Consider the following 23,760-nt stretch of genomic DNA (forward strand, 5'->3'; position numbering starts at 1 on the left):
TTTTTCTTTCCTAATGAATCTAATCCCAGTGCATGGGCAAAGTGCAAAGTGACAACCCTTCACATCTTTATCTTAGCCAGAGAAGATACAGTTATATACCCAGGCTGTCCTCCACACCTGGAATGCCCTCCCTCCTCTTTTCTCCCACTTGGATCTCCTTGCTCCCTTCAAAGATTAGCTCAAGTACCACAGCTGAAAGTAGCTCTTCCTGATTCCTTAAATTCTTACTGTGTCTTCCACTGAAACATTGATTTGTATTTATTTTGTATGTATCTTGTGGGGCAGCTGGGTGGTACAGTCCAGCCTGAAGTCAGGAAGATTCATTTTTCTGAGTTCAAACCTGGCCTCAGACATTGCTAACTGTGTGACCCTGGGTAAATCACTTAACCCTGTTTGCCTCAGTTTCCTCATCTACAAAATGAGCTGGAGAAGAACATGGCAAACCACTCCAGTATCTTTGCAAAGAAAACCCCAAATGAAGTCACAAAGAGTTGGACACAACTGCAAAAGGACTCAACAATAACAAAATCATTTCCTCCTAAAAGAGTGAGCAATTGAGGATAACAAACTATAAACCTGGGATACAGGAAGAATGGTGGCACCTTTGCCAAGAACAGGAAGTTTGGAAGAAGGATGGGTTTGGGGAAAAGATAATGAGTTTGTTTTCAACTGAGTTTGAGACATCTGCAGGTTTTCCATTTGAAAATATTTAAGAAGCAATTAGTCATGTGACACTTAAGCTCAAAGGATAGACTGGAGCTTGATGTATGGGATCTGTGAGTCATCATACACCACAGTGATGATAATGAAGCCCATAGGAACTGATGAGGTCTACAGGAGAGATGACATAGAGAGAGAAGAAATGAGGAGCCAGGACACAGGACACCACCTTGGGGGAATACACACAGTTAAGGGCCAGGATACGGATGATGACCCAGCAAAAGAGGCTGAGGAGAGCTCAACTAGACAGAAGAGGAACTAGGAGAGAGTAATGTCATGTAAACCCAGAGAGGAGAGAGAATCCAGGAGAGGATGGTCAAATGTTAAATGCAGCAGAGAAGTCAAGAAGGATGAAGACTGATAAAACAAAAAAACCCAATCAAATCAGATTTAGAAATAAGGAGATTGTTGGAGAGAGCAGTTGAGTAATGAGTTTAGAGATCGAATTGAAAAGGGTTGAAGAATGAATGAGAGGAAAGGAAATGGAGGCAGCAAGTAGAGATTCCTTTTTCTAGGAGTTTGGCTGAAAGATGGAGGAGAGATATTGGATGATGAGTTGAGGGGATGATAGTCAGTCAAAGATCATTTATTAAGTGCTTCCAAGGTGTCAGGCACTATGCTCTGTGCTGGAAACCCAAAGAAAAGCAAAAACAAAAATAAAAAGATAGGGGTCTAATGAAAGTTGTTTTAAATATGCGGGAGACTTGAGTATGTTTGCAGAAAGAAAAGGAGAGGTAGTGAGAAACCAATGACATAGCAGCAGCAAACGATTGGAGCTTGCTGGTGGAAAACAGAAGTAGATGTAGTCATGCATTACCATGAACAACAAATCCTGCCTATGACCCTTGGGAATTCTGCCAATGGGTGTGAGCAAAATTCAAGGCATTGAGCAAGGGAAGCTCATGCCGTGACAGCTCGGGTGTGTTAATGAGCAAGATATGATGAATCTTGGAGGAAAAGGTTACAAGTAAGGACTTCCTCCTCCCCATGGATGAGGTTTCTCCCCATCTATACATGGTGAGATCAGTCTAACTTCTGGCACATTAAACCATTTTCCAAATCACCTTCAGCCTCATTTAATGACTTCAGATGCTAAGTCAGAGCATCAGCATCCTAAGTCAACAACATCTAAATCTAGAGCTGATGCTGAAATGTAGAATTAAGGTGTGTGAAGGCAGTTCACAGGAGTCTGGTCATCTGCCAACCTCACCTGAGGAAGAAGGTTGACTCATTCTACCATAAGCCTGTTCAGGGGACATGCTGTCCAGATTTTGTGCCTGGAGACACAAAAGGAAATGATGAAGGTGGGGAAGATGGGTGGGAGGGTGTGATACAAAAAAAAATCATTTTCTCCAAGGCAATTCAGGCAAGAAAAAACTCATTTCCATCACCCCCTTCCCTCAGCAAATGGATTTAACCTCATTTAGTGCTCTCTAGGGAGAATTCATTCAACCACAAGCTTCCCGAGGAGCTTCCGTTCCTGGTACAAAAAGCTGAAAATGTCATCGTATTTGCAAATGAACAGAAACCTCCCACTCACTGAGCATCAATGCCACTGAGGTTCCCAGCAGCTAGGAGATGGATGGAGGGCGGGAGCCTTTCTCTCACCACCATTGCTTTGTTGTGAGAATAATGTGTATTTTTCTTCCATTAATGATGTTAGGCAAAGTTAAAGTTTGTGAGAACAACTTCTTGCCTCGATCCTTATGTCTATTCTGTCTCCTTTGAAGAATGGCCGAATTGTTCCTATTCAGATCCCATGGTGCCAGTTGCCTCCACTACCTAGGCATTATATTGCCAGCCAGCTTTTATCTCATGCTGTATATTTAAACCCCATGGACCACAACGTGCCTGGTATTCACTGAGGAAAGGCAGTCTGAACACCCAGCTGAAATTGTGGCCTGACTGTACCAACCTTTCTTTCCCTTCTTAGTATTCGCATTCATGCTGGAAAGGTAGGATAGGAAAAGAAAGCTTTATAATCTTCAAGACTTGCTGCAGTTTGGAACTTCGACTGGCTTCCTGTGACACAGTAACTCCCCCAGTAAGACCCCTAAAGTTTACAGAAGAGGATTTGTTTTTCATTTCACTGAAGTTTGATTATTCCTTGGGAAGTAAGAGAAGTAGAAGGGATCAGGGGTAAATGGTTTGGCAACTACAGGACAGGTACCATGGCGATCAGTCAGTCAGTCAATAAACATCTGAGTGCCTATTATGTGCCAGGCACTGGGCTGAATGCTAAGAAGGGAAGAACAGTTTCTAAAAGAGCTGCTCACTGGGCATCAAGGAGCACAGAAGACCTCTTCCAGAGAAATTCTATTGGAGGGTGTTAGTCAACAAGCAATTACTAGGCACTTACTAGGTACCAGGAACCGTGCTAAGCACTGGAAATACAAAGAAAGGCAACAAGCAGTCTCTGCCCTCAAAGAGCTTACACCTAATGGGAGAGACATGTTACACACAAGTTACATGCAAGATACATATAGAGAATATGGAAAACAATTTGAGAAGGGGAGGCATTCTCAGCTGGGGCAAGGGGCGAGGAGGGAGGGAGGTGGCAGAAAAGGTCTCCTATGGAAGGCAGGATTGCATTCCAATCTATATGGAAGCCGAGAACACTAAGAGGTAGAGGTAAGGGGACAGAGCATTCTAGATACGGAAAATAGTCAGTAGAGTATCATGTATGAAGAGAGTGCTGTGTGGAGGGGTGTCCCTGACCTTTTTTCCCATCTCTCCATCCTGGGTGCCCACTGGCCTTGCTCTCTACTCTCCAGAGGCCAGAGGGAATCATGGTAAACCAAAGAGGGAAGTAAGTGCTCACTTGGAGTGTGGTTTCTAGGTTTGGTGTGCTGGAGGTAGGTCAGGGAGGAATCTTGTTTTAACTAATAATTTTAACTAATCAAGCCTCTTGTTTTAACTAATCATTTTTCTGATTATTGTACTAAATCCAGTTATGTCTATACTGCTGAGAGGCTGTGTTATGAGAGTTGTCTAAATGTTCACACCCCTGGGCAGAGATCTAGTCACTCTTACGGCTTTACTGGATAAGCAGTATGAAGATGAACTTCAATATCCATTTATGAAAAAGTAAATGAGGAAAAAAACCCTGAGATGTAACAAAACTCAAGTCAAACATAGCAGTGAATGTTGGGTAAAGGACACATTTCCTCTCTGTTAACAATAAGCTACAAAAAGTGGAAAGTGACATGTGCATTTCTCAGTCAATACACATTTATTCAGCACTTACAGTGGGCCAGGCACTGTGCTAAGTGCTGGGGATACAAAAAGAGGTAAAAGACAGGCCCTGCCCTCCACAAGTTCACAGTCTAATGAGGGGAGACAACATACACAGAACTATGTACAAATAAGTTCTAGGTCTGTGTCTGTGTCTGTGTGTGTGTGTGCGTGTGTGTGTGTGTGTGTGTGTGTGTGTGTGTCTCTCTCTCTCTAAAAACATTGGAAATAACAAACATAGGGAAGGCATTAGAATTAAGGGTGATAGCAAAAGGTGGGATTTTAGCTAGGATTTGAAGGAAGCCAGGAGGAGCAGATGAGGAGGGAAAACATTCCAGGCATGGGGGAGAGCCAGGAAAAATGCACCAAGTCAGAAGATGGAATGTCTTGTTCCAGGAACAGCAGGGAGGTCAGTGTCACTTGATGGGAGAGTAGGCGGTGTTGGTGGGGGGTAGGGGCGTGGGTAAGGTTTAAGAAGACTAGGGGGTAGATAGTTTATGAAAGTCTTTGAAAATGAAACAGAGGCTTTTGTATTTGATCCTTCAGGTGATCAGGAGCTACTGGAGTTTATTGAGTGTGGGGTTGACATGATCTGACCCGTGCTTTAGGAAAATCATTTTGGCAGCTGGGTGGAGGATGGACTGGAGTTGGGAGAGACCTGAGCGGTAGAACTGCCTGTAACTACCATAGTAGTCTGGATGTGAGGTGATGAGGGTCTGCACTGCAAGGATGGCAATGCCAGAGGAGAGAAGGTGTTATGAATGTGGAATTGACAGGAATTAGCAACAGACTGGAGATGTGTGTCACAGTCACCCCGTCAGGCAGTTTTGCTGGCCTTATTCTCCTGAGGGGTGGAAATGCTTTTGGCTATTGGTTGGCAAATGTCCCTTGTGTCAAAGCAAATTGTATCAACCTTAAAAAAAAACCATTTGCTTGATCATCACAGGTCAAGGATCTCTGATCTCATGAAGGTAAGATGTCCCTCCACCAGCAAGTCCACAATACCTGTAGCTTGGTAGGTAAGTCTAAAGGAATTGCCTAAGGCAGAGATACTTCATGACAGGCTTATCATCCCACAGCTACTAGGTAAGTGTAAAAGGCTGAACTTGAACATAGGCCTTTCTGATTGGTCCAGCCCTACATGCCCTACACTGACCAGGGTGCCCTCCCCAACCCATCACCCCCAGCAGCTGTCACCCTCCCTTCCTGAGCACTTCACATTCAACCAACTTAGACTGATTTATATTTATGTTCTGAATATTTATTCTCTATATAATTATGTGTATTTGTTTTCTCCCATTAGACAGTCAATTCCTTGAGATTAGGGATTATTTGTTCTTTGTCCAGCATCTATCACAGTGCCCCTGCTCTGCTAGATCTTCCGCCAAAGCAGAAGGAAGGCATGAGGGAGCAGGGGGCAAGGGATTGGATTGCTTCTCAAACCCTAGTCCATGTAACAGTCTCTTTCATTTTTCCATGAAAAACTTCCCATATGCCATTCGCAGGCAACACACATCTCGCATACAGGGGGCACAGGAGAAATATCTGCTTCTATTAATATTGTCCACAGTGGGTAAATCAATTAGTGTTCCAGCAGTGCTTGGGATTTTCTAAAAGCCTCATGCTGTTCTCATGATTGAAGTGGGGTCAGCCTTGAGTTTTGCATTTTGCTTAATAACTTCATAACAACTCCCTACTCTGTTACTCCCGGGACAGAACTGCTGCCTAAGAGACAGATGCAGAAGCCACCCAAGGCAGAACACAAGATGCCCTGTGATCCAGAACAAAAATTTGGGGAATACTGTCCACATCAGAGGTAGAATTCAAACCAGGTAGTCAGTAGAGGGGGAGACAAGGAATGGGAGAAGGAGGAGAAGTGGATAAGCTGTGACGTATCACAGACTGAACTCAGCCATGGATGAGCTCTCCCCAGAAGAGTATTTTATCGTGCATTACTTTTTAATAGGTAAAGATGAAATATTTATTCTGCTTTTTCCCGGGGCTATACTCTACCTAATGGATAGTATAGCTCCTTGATGACCTGTAGGTCGTTTATATAAGGAAAGGCACTAAGTCACACCGTACTGTCAACCTCTGCCCTCCTCCAAAGTGCAGCCAGCTGCCATCTTCCTGGATAAATTGAATTGGATTAAATGGAATTGAACTGAAATACTCTTTGCCCATCCCACCTCCTTTCCACTCATTCTCCCTTGTAGTTTGTGTGTGTGTATGTGTGTAGAATTCCTAGTTATCTATGATTTTTTTCTTCTGAAAACTGCCTCTTCATAACCCTCGATGATTTATCAGTGGGGAATAACTTCTATTTTTATAATTTTGCCTCAGTTTGCCTCAGTTCTATATTCACTATACATTTGAAAAATGATGTCTTTATCAGAGAAACTTGCTATAAAAATTTTTGATATCCCTTAATTGTCTATGATTGTTCAGTCATGTCAATTCTTCATGACCCCATTTGTGGTTTTCTTGGCAGATACTGGAGGGGTTTGCCATTTTCTTCTCCAGTTTATTTTATAGGAGAGGAAATTGAGGCAGTGTTAAATGACTTGGCCAGGGTCACCCAGCTAGTAAGGGTCTGAGGTCGGACTCAACTCAGGTTTTCCTGACTCCAGTCCCAGCACACTATCCATTGCACCACCTAACTGCCCATTGTCTATAGTACCAATTGTCTATGGTACCAATTGTCTATGGTACCTTTTATCAGAATGTAGTTTCCTTGATTATCTCTTTCAATTGGATTTAGTTTTGCTTTGTCTGAGATCATGATTGCTACCCTTACTTCTTTAAATTTCAGCCCAGGCATAATAGATTCTGCTCCATCTCCTTATTTTAAATCTCTGTGTCCTTCTATTTCAAATGTGTCTCTTATAAATAACATTGTTGGATTCTGGTTTCTAATCTATTCTGCTATCCACTTCCATTTTATGGGTGAGTTCATCCCATTCACATTCAAAGTTATGATTACTTGATTACTGTGTATTTCCCTCCATATCATCATCATCATCATCATCATCATCATCATCATCATCATTTTCTTCTTTTTCTTCTTTTCCTCTCTGTCTCTATCTCTTTCTTTCTCTGTCTCTCTCTCTCTCAGCCTTCCTTTCTGACCACTTCCTCCCTTAATCTGCCCTCCTTTTTATCACCTCCTCCCTTTCTCTTATCCACTTCCTTTCCTATTTCCCTGTTAGGTAACATAGATTTCCATACCCAACTGAGTGTGTGTCTGTAGTCTTTCTTCTTTGAACCAATTCTGATGAGAATGGGGTTTAAGCATTTTCCACCATTTTCCTCTCCATTGTAAAAGCTCTTCTTTGCATACCTCTTTTATGTGAGATAATTTCCCCCATTCTATCTCTCCATTTCCCCTTCTTCTAGGGAATCTCTCTTCCTCACCCCCCCTCCCTTTTTTGAGATCATCCCAACACAATTGATTCACACTCATGCCCTCTATGTAGACTCCTAACTGCCCTGATAATGATAGAGTTCTTAGGAAGTATATGTATTATCTTCCCATAAAGGAATGTAAACAGTTTAACTTTATTGAGCCTCTTATGATTTCTCTTTCCAGGTTTACCTTTTTACACTTTTCTAGAGTTTTGTGCTTGAATGTAAAATTTTCTATTAAGCTTTGGTCTTTACATCAGAAATGTTTGAAAGTTCTCTATTTCATTAAATATCTACCTTTCCCCTGAAAGATTATACTCAGTTTTTCTGGGTAGGTTCTTTCTGGTTGTAATCCCAGCTCCTTTGCCTTCTGGAATATCATATTCCAAGCCCTTTGCTCCTTTAACATGGAAGCTGCTAAATCTTCAGTGATCCTGACTGTGGCTCCACAGTATTTGAATTGTTTCTTTCTGACTGCTTGCAATATTTTCTCCTTGACCTGGGAACTTTAGAATTTGGCTATATTATTTCTGGAAGTTTTCATTTGGGGATCTCTTTCAGGAGGTAATTGGTAGATTCTTTCAAGTTCTATTTTCTCTTTAGATCTAAGATATCAGAGAAGTTTTCCTTTATAACATCTTGAAATATGATGTCTAGGCTCTTTTTTTTATTGTGGCTTTCAGGCAGGCCAATAATATTTAAATTATCTCTCCTCAATTTATTTTCCAAGTAAATTGTTTTCTGATGAGATATTTAAGGTTTTCTTCTACTTTTTTCATTCTTTGATTTTTTTTTATTGTTTCTTGACATCTCATGGAGTCATTGGCTTTCATTTGCTCAATTCCAATTTTTAAGGGATGATTTTTTGGAGGCAAGATTTTTTACCTCTTTTTCCATTTGGCCTATTTTACTTTTAAAGGAGCCTTTCTTTAGTGGATTTTTGTGTCTCTTTTATTATTAGGCCAATTCTCTTTTTATTTTCTTCACTATTTTTTGTGCCTCTTTTGCCAAGTTGTTAATTCTCTTTTCATAATTTTCTTTTAATACCCTCATTTCTGTTACTAGCTTTTCCTCTGTTACTCTTATCTCACTTTTTCAACTCTAATGAATTTTTGTTGGGCTTGGGTCCAATTAGTATTTTTCTTTGAGGCTCTGTGTGTAGCTGTTTTAATATTGTTTTCTTCTGAGTTTGTATCTTGATCTTCTCTGCCACCATAGTAGCTTTTTTATGGTCAATTTCTTTTTTTGTTGTTGTTTGCTCTTTTTCCAGCCAATTACTTAATTTTGAACTTCATGTTAAAATTGGGCTATACTCACCTGACTGGGGGAGGTCCTGTCCCAAACCTCAAACTTTTCTGTGGTGTTGTTTTCAGAGCTAGTTCTGGGAGCTTGCAAGTTTTTGGTGCTTCCAAGGTGGTGTGGTCACTGTTCTCTTGGTCTATGCATTGGTCTTTATCCAGGAAGGGCCCATGCTCCCATGCAGCCGTAAACACTAGCATTCCTCTTGGCCCTGGAACTGTGACCAGTTCCCCTTGCTCCCTTGTGACTGACCGCAAGGGCTCCGCTTTACCTTGGAACTGCAAACTGGAATTGCATATGGGCAACAGAGGTGCCAAACAGTGCCAGGCCTTGCACCTAGCACTAGCACACAGTCCTCTATAATCTTTTTCTGACCACTTGTGTGATTCCCCTTGACATCTACAGGCTGAGAACTCCTGAAGTTCCTGCCACTGTCGCAACCACCTCCAAGGGCTCATCACTTGTGCTAGGGCAGTGCTCCGGACAGGCCTCTGCCTCAGTATCATAGACCTCTTCTGCTGACCTCTTAAGTTGTCTTAGGCTGTGAAAATGTCTCACCTTGACCTTTTGTTGGCCCTGCACTCCAAAATTCCATTTGAGGCATTATTTTAAAGTTTTTGGAGGTGACTGTTGGAAGGGTTTGGCTGGGTTTTGCCTCTAATCTGTCATCTTGACCCCACCCCTCTGGCCTCCATTTTTCAAAAGAAATTTGACTAGACATTACCATTCCCTCAAGGTACTGGTTCCCTCTTCACTGCTTTCAAATATGGCCAAGTCTCTACCATTCTTTTCAAGCCAGCAGCAATAACAAAATTCTCTATCATCCTGTCAAGCTATTGACCTATGTCTGTACTCCTTTTCTCTGCCAAACCCCTAGAAAAGAAAGCCGGCTATACTCACTGCCCTTACTTCCTCTCCTCTCGATCTTCAGCCCTTTGCGGTCTGGCTTTTGACCACATCACTCTACTGATACTGTTCTTTCTAAAGTTACTGATGATCTTTTAAGTGCTAAGTGGGATGGTCTTTCCTCCATCACCATCCTTTTTGATTCATTTTCCTTGTTGAAAACTATCAATCTCCTTCTCCTCCTGGATACTTTCTTCTCTCTGGGCTTTCCTGACTTTACTCTCTTCCATTTCATTAATTGTTAGAAGGAAAAGATTTACATGGGAGCCTTACTTCGGATTAAGGGAAACATGGGAAAAGGGAGTCAGAACAAAAATCAAGGCACTATGGACAGCATACGTCCTCAGAGAATTGGAAGAAGAATGTAGATTAAGTCTTTAACTAATTTGACCAAACACATTAAAGCTCACAGAGAAGCTTGGAGAAGAAGAGAAGAGGGAACTTAGAACAATCCCAGCAGGTATCATGGAGGGATTAGATATGCCTGTAAAGGCACTGGAAGCTTTCTGGTAACTGTGGGGCACATTGCAAAAATCAAAGCATAAAGAAAGAAAGCAAGGAGTAGAAGCTCTTCAAAAGCTGGAGAGCACAGGAAGGAACCCAGAAACCTCAGAAATTTATGGCGCAAGTGCCACAGCACAATCTGAAAACCCTAAGGCCTAGAGATTATACTGCCACCACCACCATCATCATCATCACCACTTATTTTTAATATCGAGTGGGCAGCGTGCCATAATGGATAGAGAACTGACTTCAAATCTAGGAAAACTTAACTTTAAATCTTGGCACTGTGACTGTAGGAAAATTGCTTAGCCTCTCCATGCTCTATGTAATTTTTTAAGCCTATAAATTATTAGGCCAGTCAACAGATATTTATTAAGCACTTACTATATACCAGGCACTGTGCCAAGTACTGGGGACACAGAAAAAGGAAAGAACCAAATGTTGCAAAAATGATGTCAACCTGCACCAGAAGAGGAAACTTCCTAACTTAGGAATTCCCTGAATCAATGAAATCACAAGACCAGTCTCTGCTAATTTTTAGTATTATTACTATAATGTTTTTAAATTATAAAAGTGACAGCTGATCTGTAACATTCCAGAACATAAACTGCTAAAGGTCAGAGCTGGTTTCATCCTTTATATGACCAGCTCCCTAGCACAGTGCCTGCTGCATAGTAAGAGCTTAGTAAATACTTATTGAATTGAAGTGAGCGTGATCAGGGCACCTAGGCAGTGCAATGGTTAGAGCACCAAACCTGGAGTCAATAACACCTAATTCAAATCTGTCCTCAGAGACTGACTAGCTATGTGACCCTTAGACTTCAGATGTTAGACACTAGCTGTCTCAGTTTCCTCCACTATAAAATGGGGATAATAACAGCATCTGCCTCCCAGGGATACTGTAAAGATCAAATGGAGATATCTGTAAAGTGCTTAGAGCAGTGCCTGGCACATAGTAGGTGCTTAATAAATGTTTATTTCTTCCCCCCTTCCTAAGTTCTAACTCTACTTGGGAGCCTCCATTTCTCTGGCTCCCCCCACTCCTCTACTCATTAACATGCTCCTTCCTCTTGAGATAGAATCCCCCAGAATCCCTCAATGCTTATACTTGTAGATAGTCTGACTAATGGAATGAGGCAGAGCAAGAGGCTCAGCATCATCTTCTCTGACTTCTTTCTGTTCTTCTGGGCTTTTGTTGCCATGGGAATCTGTTTGTAGTAGAACTCTCCTCTGGGCACATCTGCTGCAGGCAGAAGTGTCTCTGTTCTTCCGAGCAAATGAGACAAGAAGCTGAGGAAACAGCAGTGGCTGGGAGGCAGCTACAAGCCATTAATGTTGGAAAGGCCAATATAAATTTAAATCCGTGTTTCAATTCAACCAAATTCAGCAAGAATTTATGTGGGTTACCAAGATTAAAATAAAATGGTCGTACCTTCCAAGAGCTTCCATTCTTCTGGGGTAGGTAGAAATTGGGGGCAACATAAACACAGATGAGTATGCTACATAACTCCAAAGTAATTCATGGAGGGAGACACTAACAATTGGGGAGGGGATCAGAAAGAGCGTCATGTAGGAAGTGGCTCTTGAAGGAAGTAAGAGAGTCTAAGTGGTGGACAAGAGAAAGGAAAGCATTCTAGGCATGGGGAACTGCCCTGGCAAAGGCACAGAAAGAAGAGGGGAAATGCCATGGAGGGAACCAAACAGCCATTTGGTTGGAATATATATATATGTACGTCTCTGTGTGTGTATGTATGTATATATATATGTATATGTACATGTATATATGTATATGTATATGTGTGTATATATATATATATGAATAAAATAAATTTAAGAAGACAGATTAGAACCACACTGTAAATGGCTTCAGACAGCAAGGATAGGAGTTTACATTTTACTTTATAGGCATCTGGAAGCCACCGAAGCCTTTTGAGTACAAGAACTATTTGAGGCTTGAATGATTTTTTAAGAACAATGAACCATCTGAGCTATTATCTGTAGGTAAGTTGGCTGCAGCAATACCATTAATAAATGCTGTGACCTCAGGTAAGTCACTTCACAATTCTTTCCCTCAGTGGCACCTACTTTGCATGTTATCTTATATAGACTTAGAGATGTTCATGTTATTTGTCCCATTATTAGAATGGAACCTCCTTCAGGACAAGGACTGTTTTACTTTTTCTTTTAATTAACTATTTTTCTCTAGCTTCTACTTTTCCCCCATTGGAAAAGAAAAAAGAAAAACAAAACCCTTGGAACAAATATGCATAGTCAAGCAAAACATACTAGGTCATGTCCAATAAATGTATGTCTCATTTGACATATGGAGTCTATTACCTCTCTATCAGGAGGCGGGTAGCATGCTTTATCATCAGTTCTTCAGAATCATGCTTGCCATTCTGGAAAGCAATTAGGAACTGTGCTCCAAACTGGAAGTTACTAAACTGTGTATACCCTTTGACCCAACAATACCACTACTAGACCTATACTCCAAAACAGATCAAAGAAAAAGGAAAGGAACCCACATGTACAAAAATATTTACAGCAGATCTTTTTATGGTGACAAAGACCTAGAAATGGAGGGAGTGCTCTTCAACTAGGATATGGTTGAACAAATTGTGGTTTATGAATATAATGGAATATGATTGTGCTGTAACCAATGAGGAAACAGATGATTTCAAAGAGTCTTGGGAAGATTTGTATGAACTGATGCAGTGTGAAGTGAGAAGAACCAAGAGAGCAATTTATTCTATGACATCAATATTATAAAAGAAGAACAACTTTAAAGACTTTGACAAATTAATAATGGAGAAATGAGCAGGACTTAGGGAACAATTTCTACAATAACAACACTGGAAAAACAACTTTGAAAAATGTTAAAACTAATCAACACAATGACTCTTGAGGACAAATGATTAAGATGTTAGCCAGCTCCTGGCAGAGAGTTGAGGGACTCAGAGCACAGAATTAGGCATATATTTGTTGAACTTGGTCAATGAGGGCATTTATTTTTCTTGACTATACATATTTTTTACACGGAATTTCTTTTTTCTTTTCCCCCCAAAAGGGATAGGAAGGGGAAAATCTATTTTTGTTCATTAAAAAACAATTTAAAAGTGAAATAATCAGTAGAATTGATATAGTGGTTTTAAGGTTTCCATTAAAAAAGGAACTCATTTTATCTTCAAAAATACCCTGGCAGGTGGATACTATTTTTATCCCTATTTTATAGATAAGAAAACTGAGGTAGACGTAGGTTAAGTAACTTTCCTAGCCAGCCAGTCAGAGACTTGATTTAAACACAGGTCTTCCTGACTCCAGGTCCAGCATCCTATTCACTGACCACCTAATTGCAAAGGAAATTCCAGAGAAACTTGAGAAAACTTGTAAGAAAAGATGCCTAAACTAGACTATTTAAAATAACTAGACAGTATAAGGTTGGAATATTGCCGTAGTATAAAAAATGATGAGTTGATGGACTTAGAAAACTATGGAAAGACTTGGACTTATGAAGGAAGATGTTATTCACTTTCAGAGAAACAGAGGACAAACAAATATAGTACAGTCTTACATAGATGCATATGAATGTATATGTCTATATATGAGTGTGTTTATAGATATCTAAGCATGTGAATGTAAGTGCATATGTATATATGTATGTATATGTGTATATGTATGTGTGTATGTGAGTGTGTATATATACACATATATATGTGTAATGTATATGTATACACAAACACACATACACATATGTATATAAAATCTGCACTTAATTGTAACCTTCTTGGGGGAGGGGTGGGGAAGGGGGGAAAAAGAACAAAGTAAGAAGTGCACAGCAGAGAACAAAAGAACAAAAGAAAACACAAGGAAGCCAAGAAAAGATGGACCTCTCTGAACACAATGTATGTATTTATTATATAGGCTTTCTTGAAGTGGAAATTTATTGCTATATAGTTTGAATCTTCTCACATTCTGTTGCGCATATGGCAATGCTTTTTTCTTTTCTTATTTTGTATTTGCTTTAGTATTTAAGTTCGTAATGTCTCTTTTTCTTTTCTTACTATGTATTTATGTTTAAAATAAATTTTTAAAAAAAGAAATGAAATTATGCAGAATGAAGTGAGCAGATACTGGAGAACAACGTATACAGTCACAACAACATTGTTAAAAGGGAACATCTTTGAAAGAAGTAAGAACTCCGATCAACACAATGTTTCTTTTGCTTTTGTCTTTGTAACCCTACTGCTTAGCATAATGTCTGGCACATAGGAAGTGACATCAAGGACAAGTATGACCAGAAAAGGGGGTGGTTGAGAGTGTAGGCCCAGAGAGAATCTCTAAGAACCTTAATATTCTATTAATTCCTCAGAATGCTTTATAACCTGCCCTCAAAGACAATCTATTATGTGCTTATATGCTCAATTACAGTTTATTCATTCCAGTCTGCCCTACAAAATCTACATTATACATGTAGCAGATCAAATAAAGCCAACCTTCCCATTCCGGGATCCACCCACTGTATGGCAATAACTCTAGGCATATGGCTGCTTAACAATATTTTTCCTGAGTTTTCATAATGGTTCTGTGATGTTCGACATAGTGTTTAGCATAGCACAAGATTGTGTGACTTATTTATTTTCAACTGAATGCTTGGTTTTCTTAGTAATTCATCTTATTGTAGAATCTCTGAATCAGTTATCATCATCATCACCACAAAACAGTTATTGAGGCCTGCTGATTCTGCCTGTTGCGGTGGTGGCAGCGCTGCCGGTGGGAGCCTGAGGGCCGCGGTCACCGGTCATGTGACGAGAAAGGGCTCCTGTTGGACACCGATCCTCTAGATCCGAGTTCCCGGAGCCAGCTCTGGCCATGGGGTGCTGCTATAGCAGTGACAACGAGGACTCGGACCAGGATCGAGAGGAGCGGAAGCTACTTCTGGACCCCAGCAGTCCCCCAACCAAGACCCTAAATGGAGCAGAACCTAACTACCACAGCCTGCCTGCAGCCCATACAGATGAGCAGGCCCTGCTGTCTTCTATCCTTGCCAAGACAGCCAGCAACATCATTGATGTATCGGCAGCAGATTCCCAGGGCATGGAGCAGCATGAGTACATGGACCGAGCCAGACGATACACTACCCGCCTGGCTGTCCTGAGCAGTAGCTTGACTCACTGGAAGAAGCTGCCACCACTGCCATCACTCACCAGCCAGCCCCACCAAGTGCTTGCCAGTGACCCTGTCCCCTTTGCAGATTTGCAGCAGGTCTCCAGAATATAGGCTTATGCCTATAGTGCACTTTGTCAGATCCGAGTCGACGCAAAAGAGGAGTTAATTGTGCAGTTTGGGGTCCCGTGAGGATAATTTCTGGAGATCTCTCCCTTGTTCCCACCTTCCTTTGCCCTTATTTCTTCCTGCTTGTACAGAAACCTAACTTACTACTAATCACAGACGAGAAACTACCACAGGAATCCAGAGGTGTTTGGGGACCTCATGTTGACACACAATTTAAGTTCCCAAGAAGCCTTTGTGCCATGTGGCCCTGGCTGAATACTTTGTGTGGAGGATCTATGATGGTTTTGCCACTTGGGGGGTGGGGGGGGAGGCAGAGCTAGAGGAGTGGGAAGATAGGGATTTGGATATGAATTATTATTTCATGATTGGGGGTGGTGGGTAGGAAGAGATTTGGCTTCCTTGAGATCACCCTTCTGTGCTGGGGCTTGAACTGATATTAAGGGACTAAGAACTAAATTGGTTGTTTCTATTTCTCACACCCAGTTTTAACATGTTTGATCCTTTAATTTTATTTATTTTGGTTTGCCACCCTCCATAAAGGACATCTATCCAAAAAAAAACCCAGTTATTGAATATTTACTTTTGCATAGATATTGGGCACATAAAGTGGTACAAGGTAGAACCTCTGCCCTTCAGGACCTTATAGTCTAATTAGAGAGACGTCCAATTCATCCTTCATATCCCATCCAGAATAATCTTCATTATGTACATTTCTCTCCATATTGCTTCTATCTTCAAGGGCCTTTGCTGATGCCCTATTACCTCTTGAAAATAGTCCTACATCTCTTGCTTAGCATTCAAGGTTTCCAACATTTTGGCATGAATCTACATGTGTGACTTTCTCTCATACTACTCGCAATTATTCTAATATACTCTATACTCTGGTCAAACTGGACCAATCAGTGTTCTAAGGATGTATCCTGTACTTTCTTACCTCCATATATGAGGCTTGACAGGTCATTGGCAAGATCCAATATGGAAACATGTTTTATGTTCTTAAGTTTGGATGCCTATAATTGAATGACAGAGTTTGAAAATTCCCATAACAATCAGATAAATCTCAGACTTTCATCTGACATGGGCCTAGAGTGAACTCCCTGAGTGCCTGACACATACAGTAAACAATTAATAAGTGCTGGTTGATTGACTGACTCCCTCTACAAGAAAATCTCAACCCATTAGTCCCCAAGATTCTGACTGTAATTATGCAACTTTTCACACTGCATCCCTCCCCCAATACATATACTATTTCCCAATGAAGATTAGCAACCTAGAAATTCAAAACCCAAAGAAATTTTTTTCCTCTCTCATTTGCTTTTTAGAATAGGTGGAAAACTATATAAGAGTAGTGATTAGCAATCTAGCCCAAAGTTTAGGATTACTAGGGCATGCCACTCTAGAGACATATTCAGAGCTCCAAAATCAGTAGAATTCTGGGCCCTACGAAGAACCATACCCCAAAAGCTAATTGGATATACTGTTCAATGGCTACTGGATGGTTTTTTCTGGGGCTATTATCTACCTGAGACTATCAAATCAATTTCCCATCACTTGCCAGTAAAATTGAAAGTACTGTTTGTCATAACGGGATAGATAGGCTCTTGGTTTATTTGCTGCCTTTCGGAAATAGTTGTTCCTAGCTATCCAGCCTGAAATTAAACTCTTCAGAAAGGCACATGATAAGGAGTGGGATCCTCAAACTGGCAAAGTATATATGGCCAAAAAATTAGTTAGATAAAAAGAAATCCCATCCAAAGATGGAGCATACACAATACACAGGTAATCCCAGCCACATCAATGCATATAATTAGGGACTGCCTTTGTTCAACAGGAAATGAGCAAATTCTTAAGTAGTTTTAATTTCATTAACATATAATCAGAGTCATGTTTTAAGCGGAATGTGCACCACTGCTACTCAATGATTTGAACATTAAATGTTATATGGGCATTCATAGCCAGGCCTTGAGAATAATTGCATACTTTAATTTCTTTCCTATCTTTGTCCTCCTAAAAAGCCTTGTGGAAGTTAATGACAACCTTTCTCTGGCTGGATTCCATCCTCCCAAATACAACTAAGTGATATTTAATTTGAAATCTGACATCACTTTAAAATATTAATCGGAACACAGTAATTTTACAGTGTGTCTGCCTGAAGCTTGGAAACAGAGCCAAACCAGGTCAGCTGCTGGGTGAACCACAGCTGCAAGGAAAAAGAAAGTCATCTCCAAAAGCACCCCACAGATAGCATTCAGAAGCTCACAGCTCAACCCAAAGAAAGTGATTAGCTTGCACGATGCAGGCCAGTTCTTTCCACAACTACCAGCAAGCTACTAATGATGCCTCAGCTGACAATGAGGGTTAGAGGGCTGACAAAGAACCAGCAACTAAGGATTATCCTCCCAATTCTTAGATGCCTTGCACCTGATTTATTTTTGGGTTTGAACCTTTTGGCTGAAGCTAATTCACATGTTTTCTTAAACCATATTGAAAAGGGAGACTATATTTTCCTGCTGATATAAAATATGCTATTATTGATGATGATAAAGATGATGACATATATAATGATGGAGATGAAGCTGGAGGCGATAACGATATTGGACAATAGAGATGCTGTCGGATAATGGAAGTGGAGATTAAATTAGAGATGATGATGATGACGATAATGGACAATAGAGAAGATAACGAAGGTGGGGATACAGTTGGAGGTGATAATAATGATGGTGATAATAATGATGGATAATGAGGAATCTGGAAGAGTATGTTGAAAGAGGATGATGAAGACGATGATGACAGTCATGAGTTGCCATGGCCGAAGAGTTCATCACCAATTAAACAGACTACTGATGGTGAACCTCTCTCTATTTAGCCAAGTCAGTTCTTGGAAAGTAGACCAAATCTGTTACCAGAATAATATTCAAAGTCCTTCCATCTTGGTAGTACCTTTCAGAGCTTTCTTTTTATTGGGGAGGAGAGCCAGGGTTAGTAAAATTAATGCCAGTAAAAGCAAGCTACTGAAATAGTTTTGAAAAATGCACAGAAGAAAATAGAAGGTAGTTCAGAAGAAAGCATAGATAAGCAGGATAGTTTTGAAAGCAATATGTGGAATTTATTAGACTTTAAAAAGTAATAAATAATTTGCTTGAAAATAAGCAAGAAAGAGGAATTAGAGATTCAGTTTCATACACAATACTTTTGTGTTCTGCTGTGTATTTTGAAATGATTTTGGTCTTAAGGTTAAGAATAAAAAATAAAATTTCCATTAAAAATAAGTACTTATTTCTCCCTCACTTTATATCCAGAAACTCCTAAGGCAACATCAATAGCTCCAAGAAGGCAGAAGGAGATGCTCAAAATGAAAAAGGAAGGAATTTGCATCCCAAAGTCCAACTGAAAGATGGTATTTCTTTTTCATTCACCTTGAATTCCACTTCATCGTGCTCCTCACCCAGCTATCTCTGATTTTTCTACCTCTCCCTCTGCTTCTGTCTATGAAAACTGTTTTTAAAAGGATTAATTATCTAAAAGTTCTTAAGATAATAAGAGAAAATATATTATGTATAACACATGGTAAACCTTAAAGTGACATATAAATAACATTATTGTTATCTATCCTAACTTCATATTAACTGTGCACATTACAAATTAAGATCTCTTTGTGATGGGAATTATAAAAATCCCAAAGTGAAAATAACAATATAGAAAAGAAAGAGCAGAACTTTTGCAGGGGGTGATGGGGAGAGGGGAAGAAAAGGGAAAGAGAAAAGGAGGGAGGGAGAGAGAGACATAAGGAGAGAGGAGAGAGAAAGAACAGAGAAAAGGGGGATGGGGAGAGGGAAAGAGGAAGGGGGAGAGAGGGAAGGGGAGAGGGAGGGGGAGAGGGAGGGGGAGAGGGAGAGAGAGAGATCTCAAATATCTAGCCTCAAACACTTACTAGCTGTGACCCTAGCCAAGTCACTTAACCTGTGTCTTCCTCAGTTTTGCCATCTGTAAAATGAAGATAATAAAAGCAGCTACTTCCATATCTCTTAGGGTGTGAAGATCAAATAAGATACTATTTATAAAGTGCTTTGCAAACCTTGTAGTGCTATAAAATACTAGCTCTAATATTATCATTATTATTATGGAGGGAGAGAGAGATAGAGGAAAGGAGGAAGAAAGAGAAAGAGAAGGAAAGGGGGAAAGAGAAGGAAGAGTAGAGAGGAGGAGGGGCAAAGGGAGAAATGTAGGAGTTGGGAAGAGAGGCAGAAAGTGATAAGAGAGAAAGAAGGTGGAGAGAGGGAGAGTGAGAAAGAAGTGGGAAGAGTGAGGTGTCCAAGGGATACTATTCTCTGAAATTGACAGTCTTTCCTATATGTCCTTGTTGACTACTGATGTAACCTTATCCCTGTAAAGAAGACATAAGAGACCTATGTCTCTATGGCTCAGATTCACAGCTCAGGTCCTGTGAATAGTAACAGCCAGATCTAGTGTTAGTGGTCCCAAAAAAGAAGTAAAGAAGATGGAAATGAAGCCAACCCAGGACTCTAAATTGAAGAGAATTGGAAAGGCTGAGCTGGGCAAAGAAAGATTCAGTGGAATTGAAAAAGCTAGAGAAGTGAGCAGTGAATAAAAGCAAGGAGAATTAACTTGCAAAAAATTGTTAGCTCTAGAGGGGAGAAAATTGCTGTTAAATCTGTATCATTGTATATGGTGCCAAATGAGGCTAAGGCCCAAGGATGGATAATAGCAACCACTCAGTGGCAAAGGCAAAGATACAGCTACCAGTCATCTGAGCATTTCTCCTTCCCTTCAAGTAATTTTTTATAATTAAAAAAGCATATATCTTTAAAGGATATAAAATGTTTATTGACGAGATCCTCAAAATGAAATAGAGCACAGAAGGTGAGCTCCTTCATCTTCTCACTCTGTTCTATTTTTGTCACAAGACTCTAATGTCACATGGAAATAAAGTGACCCACGGCAAGTTGTGTCATAGAATGAAAGCTCTGCAAGGAATCTTAGAGATTGTCCACCCAGCCCCTTTGACAAATGAGGAAACTGAGTCCCAGAGGAGTGGTTTGCCCAAGGACACATGCGAGTGAGTGGCAGCGCCTGGACTAGTGTACGTCTGTGTGTGCGTATGGGTATACACAGGCATGATAAATTCTAGGAGAGGTCAGGTAGAGAGGGAGGAGAAGGGCAAAGATGGCTCAGGCCTGGGGTTCAGAGGGACCCTCTGAAGATTCTTCAGGAAGAGACTGACACGAGATCTCTTTGGTATTGGAGTGAGTGAAGAACAGAAGATTGTAGGGAAGGAGACCTGACTCCAAGAGAACCATCCCATTCAGATCTAATTAAAGCTGAAGGCATCAGGTCACTTACCCTCCCCCTGGGCTTTTCAGTTTCTTCATCTGTGAAATGAAGGAGACCACAAGATCATAGATACAGAGTGAGAAGGGACCTTAAGCTGTCAAATCAGACCCTCATTTTCATAAATGTGGACACTGAGGCACAAGTCTGAGGCACAACTCAGGACCACAAAGGAAACAAAGGTCAAAAGGAAGAATCCAGATTTGATTCCAGACCCAAGGTCCTTCAGTCTCTGAGAGTCTTTCTAGCTCTATATCTATGACTCCAGCACAGTGTGCTTAACCAAATTTATCATATTCTCATCAGCAAGGCAGTGCAAGTCTGTGTTCTCATCCAGAACACAGAATTCTCCTTTTATTTCAAATGGGCATGATAATGGTACCCACAAAATGAGGCATTACCTGTATTTTTTTTCTTTTCTGCACTGTGGGACCCAGAAGAGTATATCAAAAATAATTTTCTATACAGATCTAGTGAGATATTCTGCTGTCTTGGCATCTCAGTGCCAGGGGGCGATGGTCATCAGGAGGGAGTGCTGAGAAGGGCATCATTGTATTAAGGGTCTAGTGGGACCAGCGGATAAGGAAAGATTAGGAGAATTAAATATGTATGGCTTAGCTAAGCAGAAACAGTGGGGAAGAGCAGCGGGTGGTGGAGGTGGACACGGTGGCAAGCTAAAAATATCCAGAAGATACAAGCATTCATGAGGGATAGGAATTTTTTAGCATGGAAATGGCAAGGCATAACTAGGTGCAATATATGAGAAGGATGGCAAAAAATGAGGCTGAGTGATCGAGAAAAGGGAGGAAAATGCAGTGAAGGAGAGGGAGGGGAAATAGTCTTTGCACATCTCCAGGGGAGATCGCCATAAGGGGGGAAACCAGCGGGTGGGGATGCAGCATGAGAAGCCAAAATGAAGACGGGGGTCAGCAGGCATGCATTCTTTGTCCTTGGAATATAGATCTGCAAAGAACCTCTAAACAGGAGGGAGACAGATAAGAGGAGAACATGTCCTCCCTCGAGGAGGTGAGTGAGTGTCCACACTTATTTTTATTATGAATACGGCACCCTGAAAAAAGTTCTCACTGAGGGACCTGGTAGAGGAGAATAATTTGGATGGGATCTGTCAACAAAGTCAAAAGTCAATATTGTAGGTGTGGTCACCTCTACTTATGACTGTGTAGGTCCTACAATCTTGGGAATTTTCCCATCTCTCAGTACTTTAAATGAGCATGCCAGATTTTTGCTTGATTAGAAGGTGTCTGTGGCCAAAGGTTGTTTCACTTTTTGTCTCTATATCCCTTATGTTTAAGTCTGTGATTTCTTCGGTGTAGATGACTCACTCCTGCTTTCCAATTTTATAGCCTTAGAGAGCTGCATGGGTCACTGAGAGATTAAGTGACTAACCAGGTTGACAGCCAGCATTCAAGATTTGAACTCAGGTCAACCCAACTCAGAGACCAACTCATTATTAATGATGACACATTGCTTCTCTTCAGTATATAGTACAAGTACCACACATAGGAGGTGTTCAATAAATGCTGGCTGAATTAAATTAAACTTGAGAATTTTCCAAATCCAGATAAAGAAACCCTGGACTCCCCCATTGCTGCTATTTGTTTGCTATGGGTGTGGCGCTTTCTAAGGTCTCTGATATGTACTTGATGTGAGGATTTCAGAGCCTGCAGAATTCAGTTGACTTTTTTTCACTGTCTTGCAAGACACATGTCTAAAACTTGACAGATTTACTTCTTTAAAAAGTGCCAAGTAGACATTTGGGGACTGGACTCCTAAACAAGACTCATCCTAGAACTGGATCATGTGAACTTGTAATGTTTGGTAATAAGTTTCTAACTAAGTATTTTCTTCCCAAAGGAATTCTAGAAGAAAATAGAATTATTTAAGATGAGAAAAGAGATCAGTCATTTCTTTCTTTCATAATAGCTTTAAAAATAAGATAATAACAAGATCTAGTACTTATATGGTACTTTCTAAAATATCACCTCCTTTTATCCTCATAATATCCTAGGAGAAAAAAGGGAGGGAATGGGAAGAGAATAAGCATTTATTAAGTACCTACTATGTGCCAGTCATTATGCTAAGTGCTTTTATAAATATGATCCCATGTGATCTTCACAACAACCCAGGGAGGTAGGTGCTATTATTAGCCTTCTTTTATAGACAAGGAAACTGAGGATGAGACATTAAATTGACTGGGCCAGGCTCTTATATCTTGCAAGCATCTGAGGTAGGATTCAAACTCAGGTCTTCTTGATGCCTTGCCCAGGGTTCTATGTACTACCCTATGTAGGTACCCTAAAGCTTCGTTGTCCTTTTGGGAAAAACAACCTTGATTTTTTTTATCCAAAGCCACAAGAGCTTAATTAGAGCCCCACTGGAACTTCTGAGCAGGAGAGAGTGACTGAAATTCTTACAGGGTCCTCTCTTTAGGCTACTTTGGCTCCCTATTCCCATATGCCACCTTCTACACATGCCACATATAATACTGTTGATGCCACCCCTCAGATCTCTCTCCTTTCCTCCCCCTCTCTCTCCTTTCCTCCCCCTCTCTCTCCTTTCCTCCCTCTCTTTCTTTCTCTCTCTCCTCTCCTCTCTTCTCCCCTTTTCTCTTTTCTCCTTTCTTCTCCTCTATCATTCCCTCCTCTGCAGTTACACTGACATTACTGTCTAGACTTCACTAGCTCTCACCTGCATTATCCCATTCCAATAGCTTGGCTCCCCACTTCTAATTCCTGGGGTCCAAAGAAGCCAAGTATCTCATTAGAAGGCTTTGAAGGCCAGGATAAGAAGTCTGTATTTTATCCTGTAGCCACTGGGAGAGGGGCCCTGAGGGTCGCTGATGAGCTTGGTCCTGGACATTCAGATGCCTACTTATGGAGCACTGTGAAAGATAGCTCCATGGTGGAGGGAGTTTCCAAGCAGAAAAATCACACAGTGGCACTGCTATGTGGCTAATTCACAGCTTCCAGAGGTGACAATTCCATTTTTAACCTCAACAAATGGTGATTCCATCCTTCAACCCACTGCTCC

General features: G+C 40.8%; 1 protein-coding gene across 1 annotated transcript; it reads left to right on the forward strand.

Moving 5' to 3' along the window:
* Positions 1–14,937: 14,937 nt before the first annotated feature.
* LOC118851915 (ragulator complex protein LAMTOR1-like) lies at positions 14,938–15,382 on the forward strand. The gene has a single exon (XM_036761495.1). It carries the CDS (start codon positions 14,938–14,940, stop codon positions 15,343–15,345), a length of 408 nt encoding a protein of 135 aa, XP_036617390.1. The 3' UTR covers positions 15,346–15,382.
* Positions 15,383–23,760: the final 8,378 nt, after the last annotated feature.

Source organism: Trichosurus vulpecula, chromosome 5 (genome assembly GCF_011100635.1).
Source record: "Trichosurus vulpecula isolate mTriVul1 chromosome 5, mTriVul1.pri, whole genome shotgun sequence".
NCBI classification, from domain to species: domain Eukaryota; kingdom Metazoa; phylum Chordata; class Mammalia; order Diprotodontia; family Phalangeridae; genus Trichosurus; species Trichosurus vulpecula.

Coding starts and splice junctions, on each gene's coding strand:
- LOC118851915 (XM_036761495.1), top strand. CDS start 14,938: ATGGGGTGCTGCTATAGCAGTGACAACGAGGACTCGGACCAGGATCGA.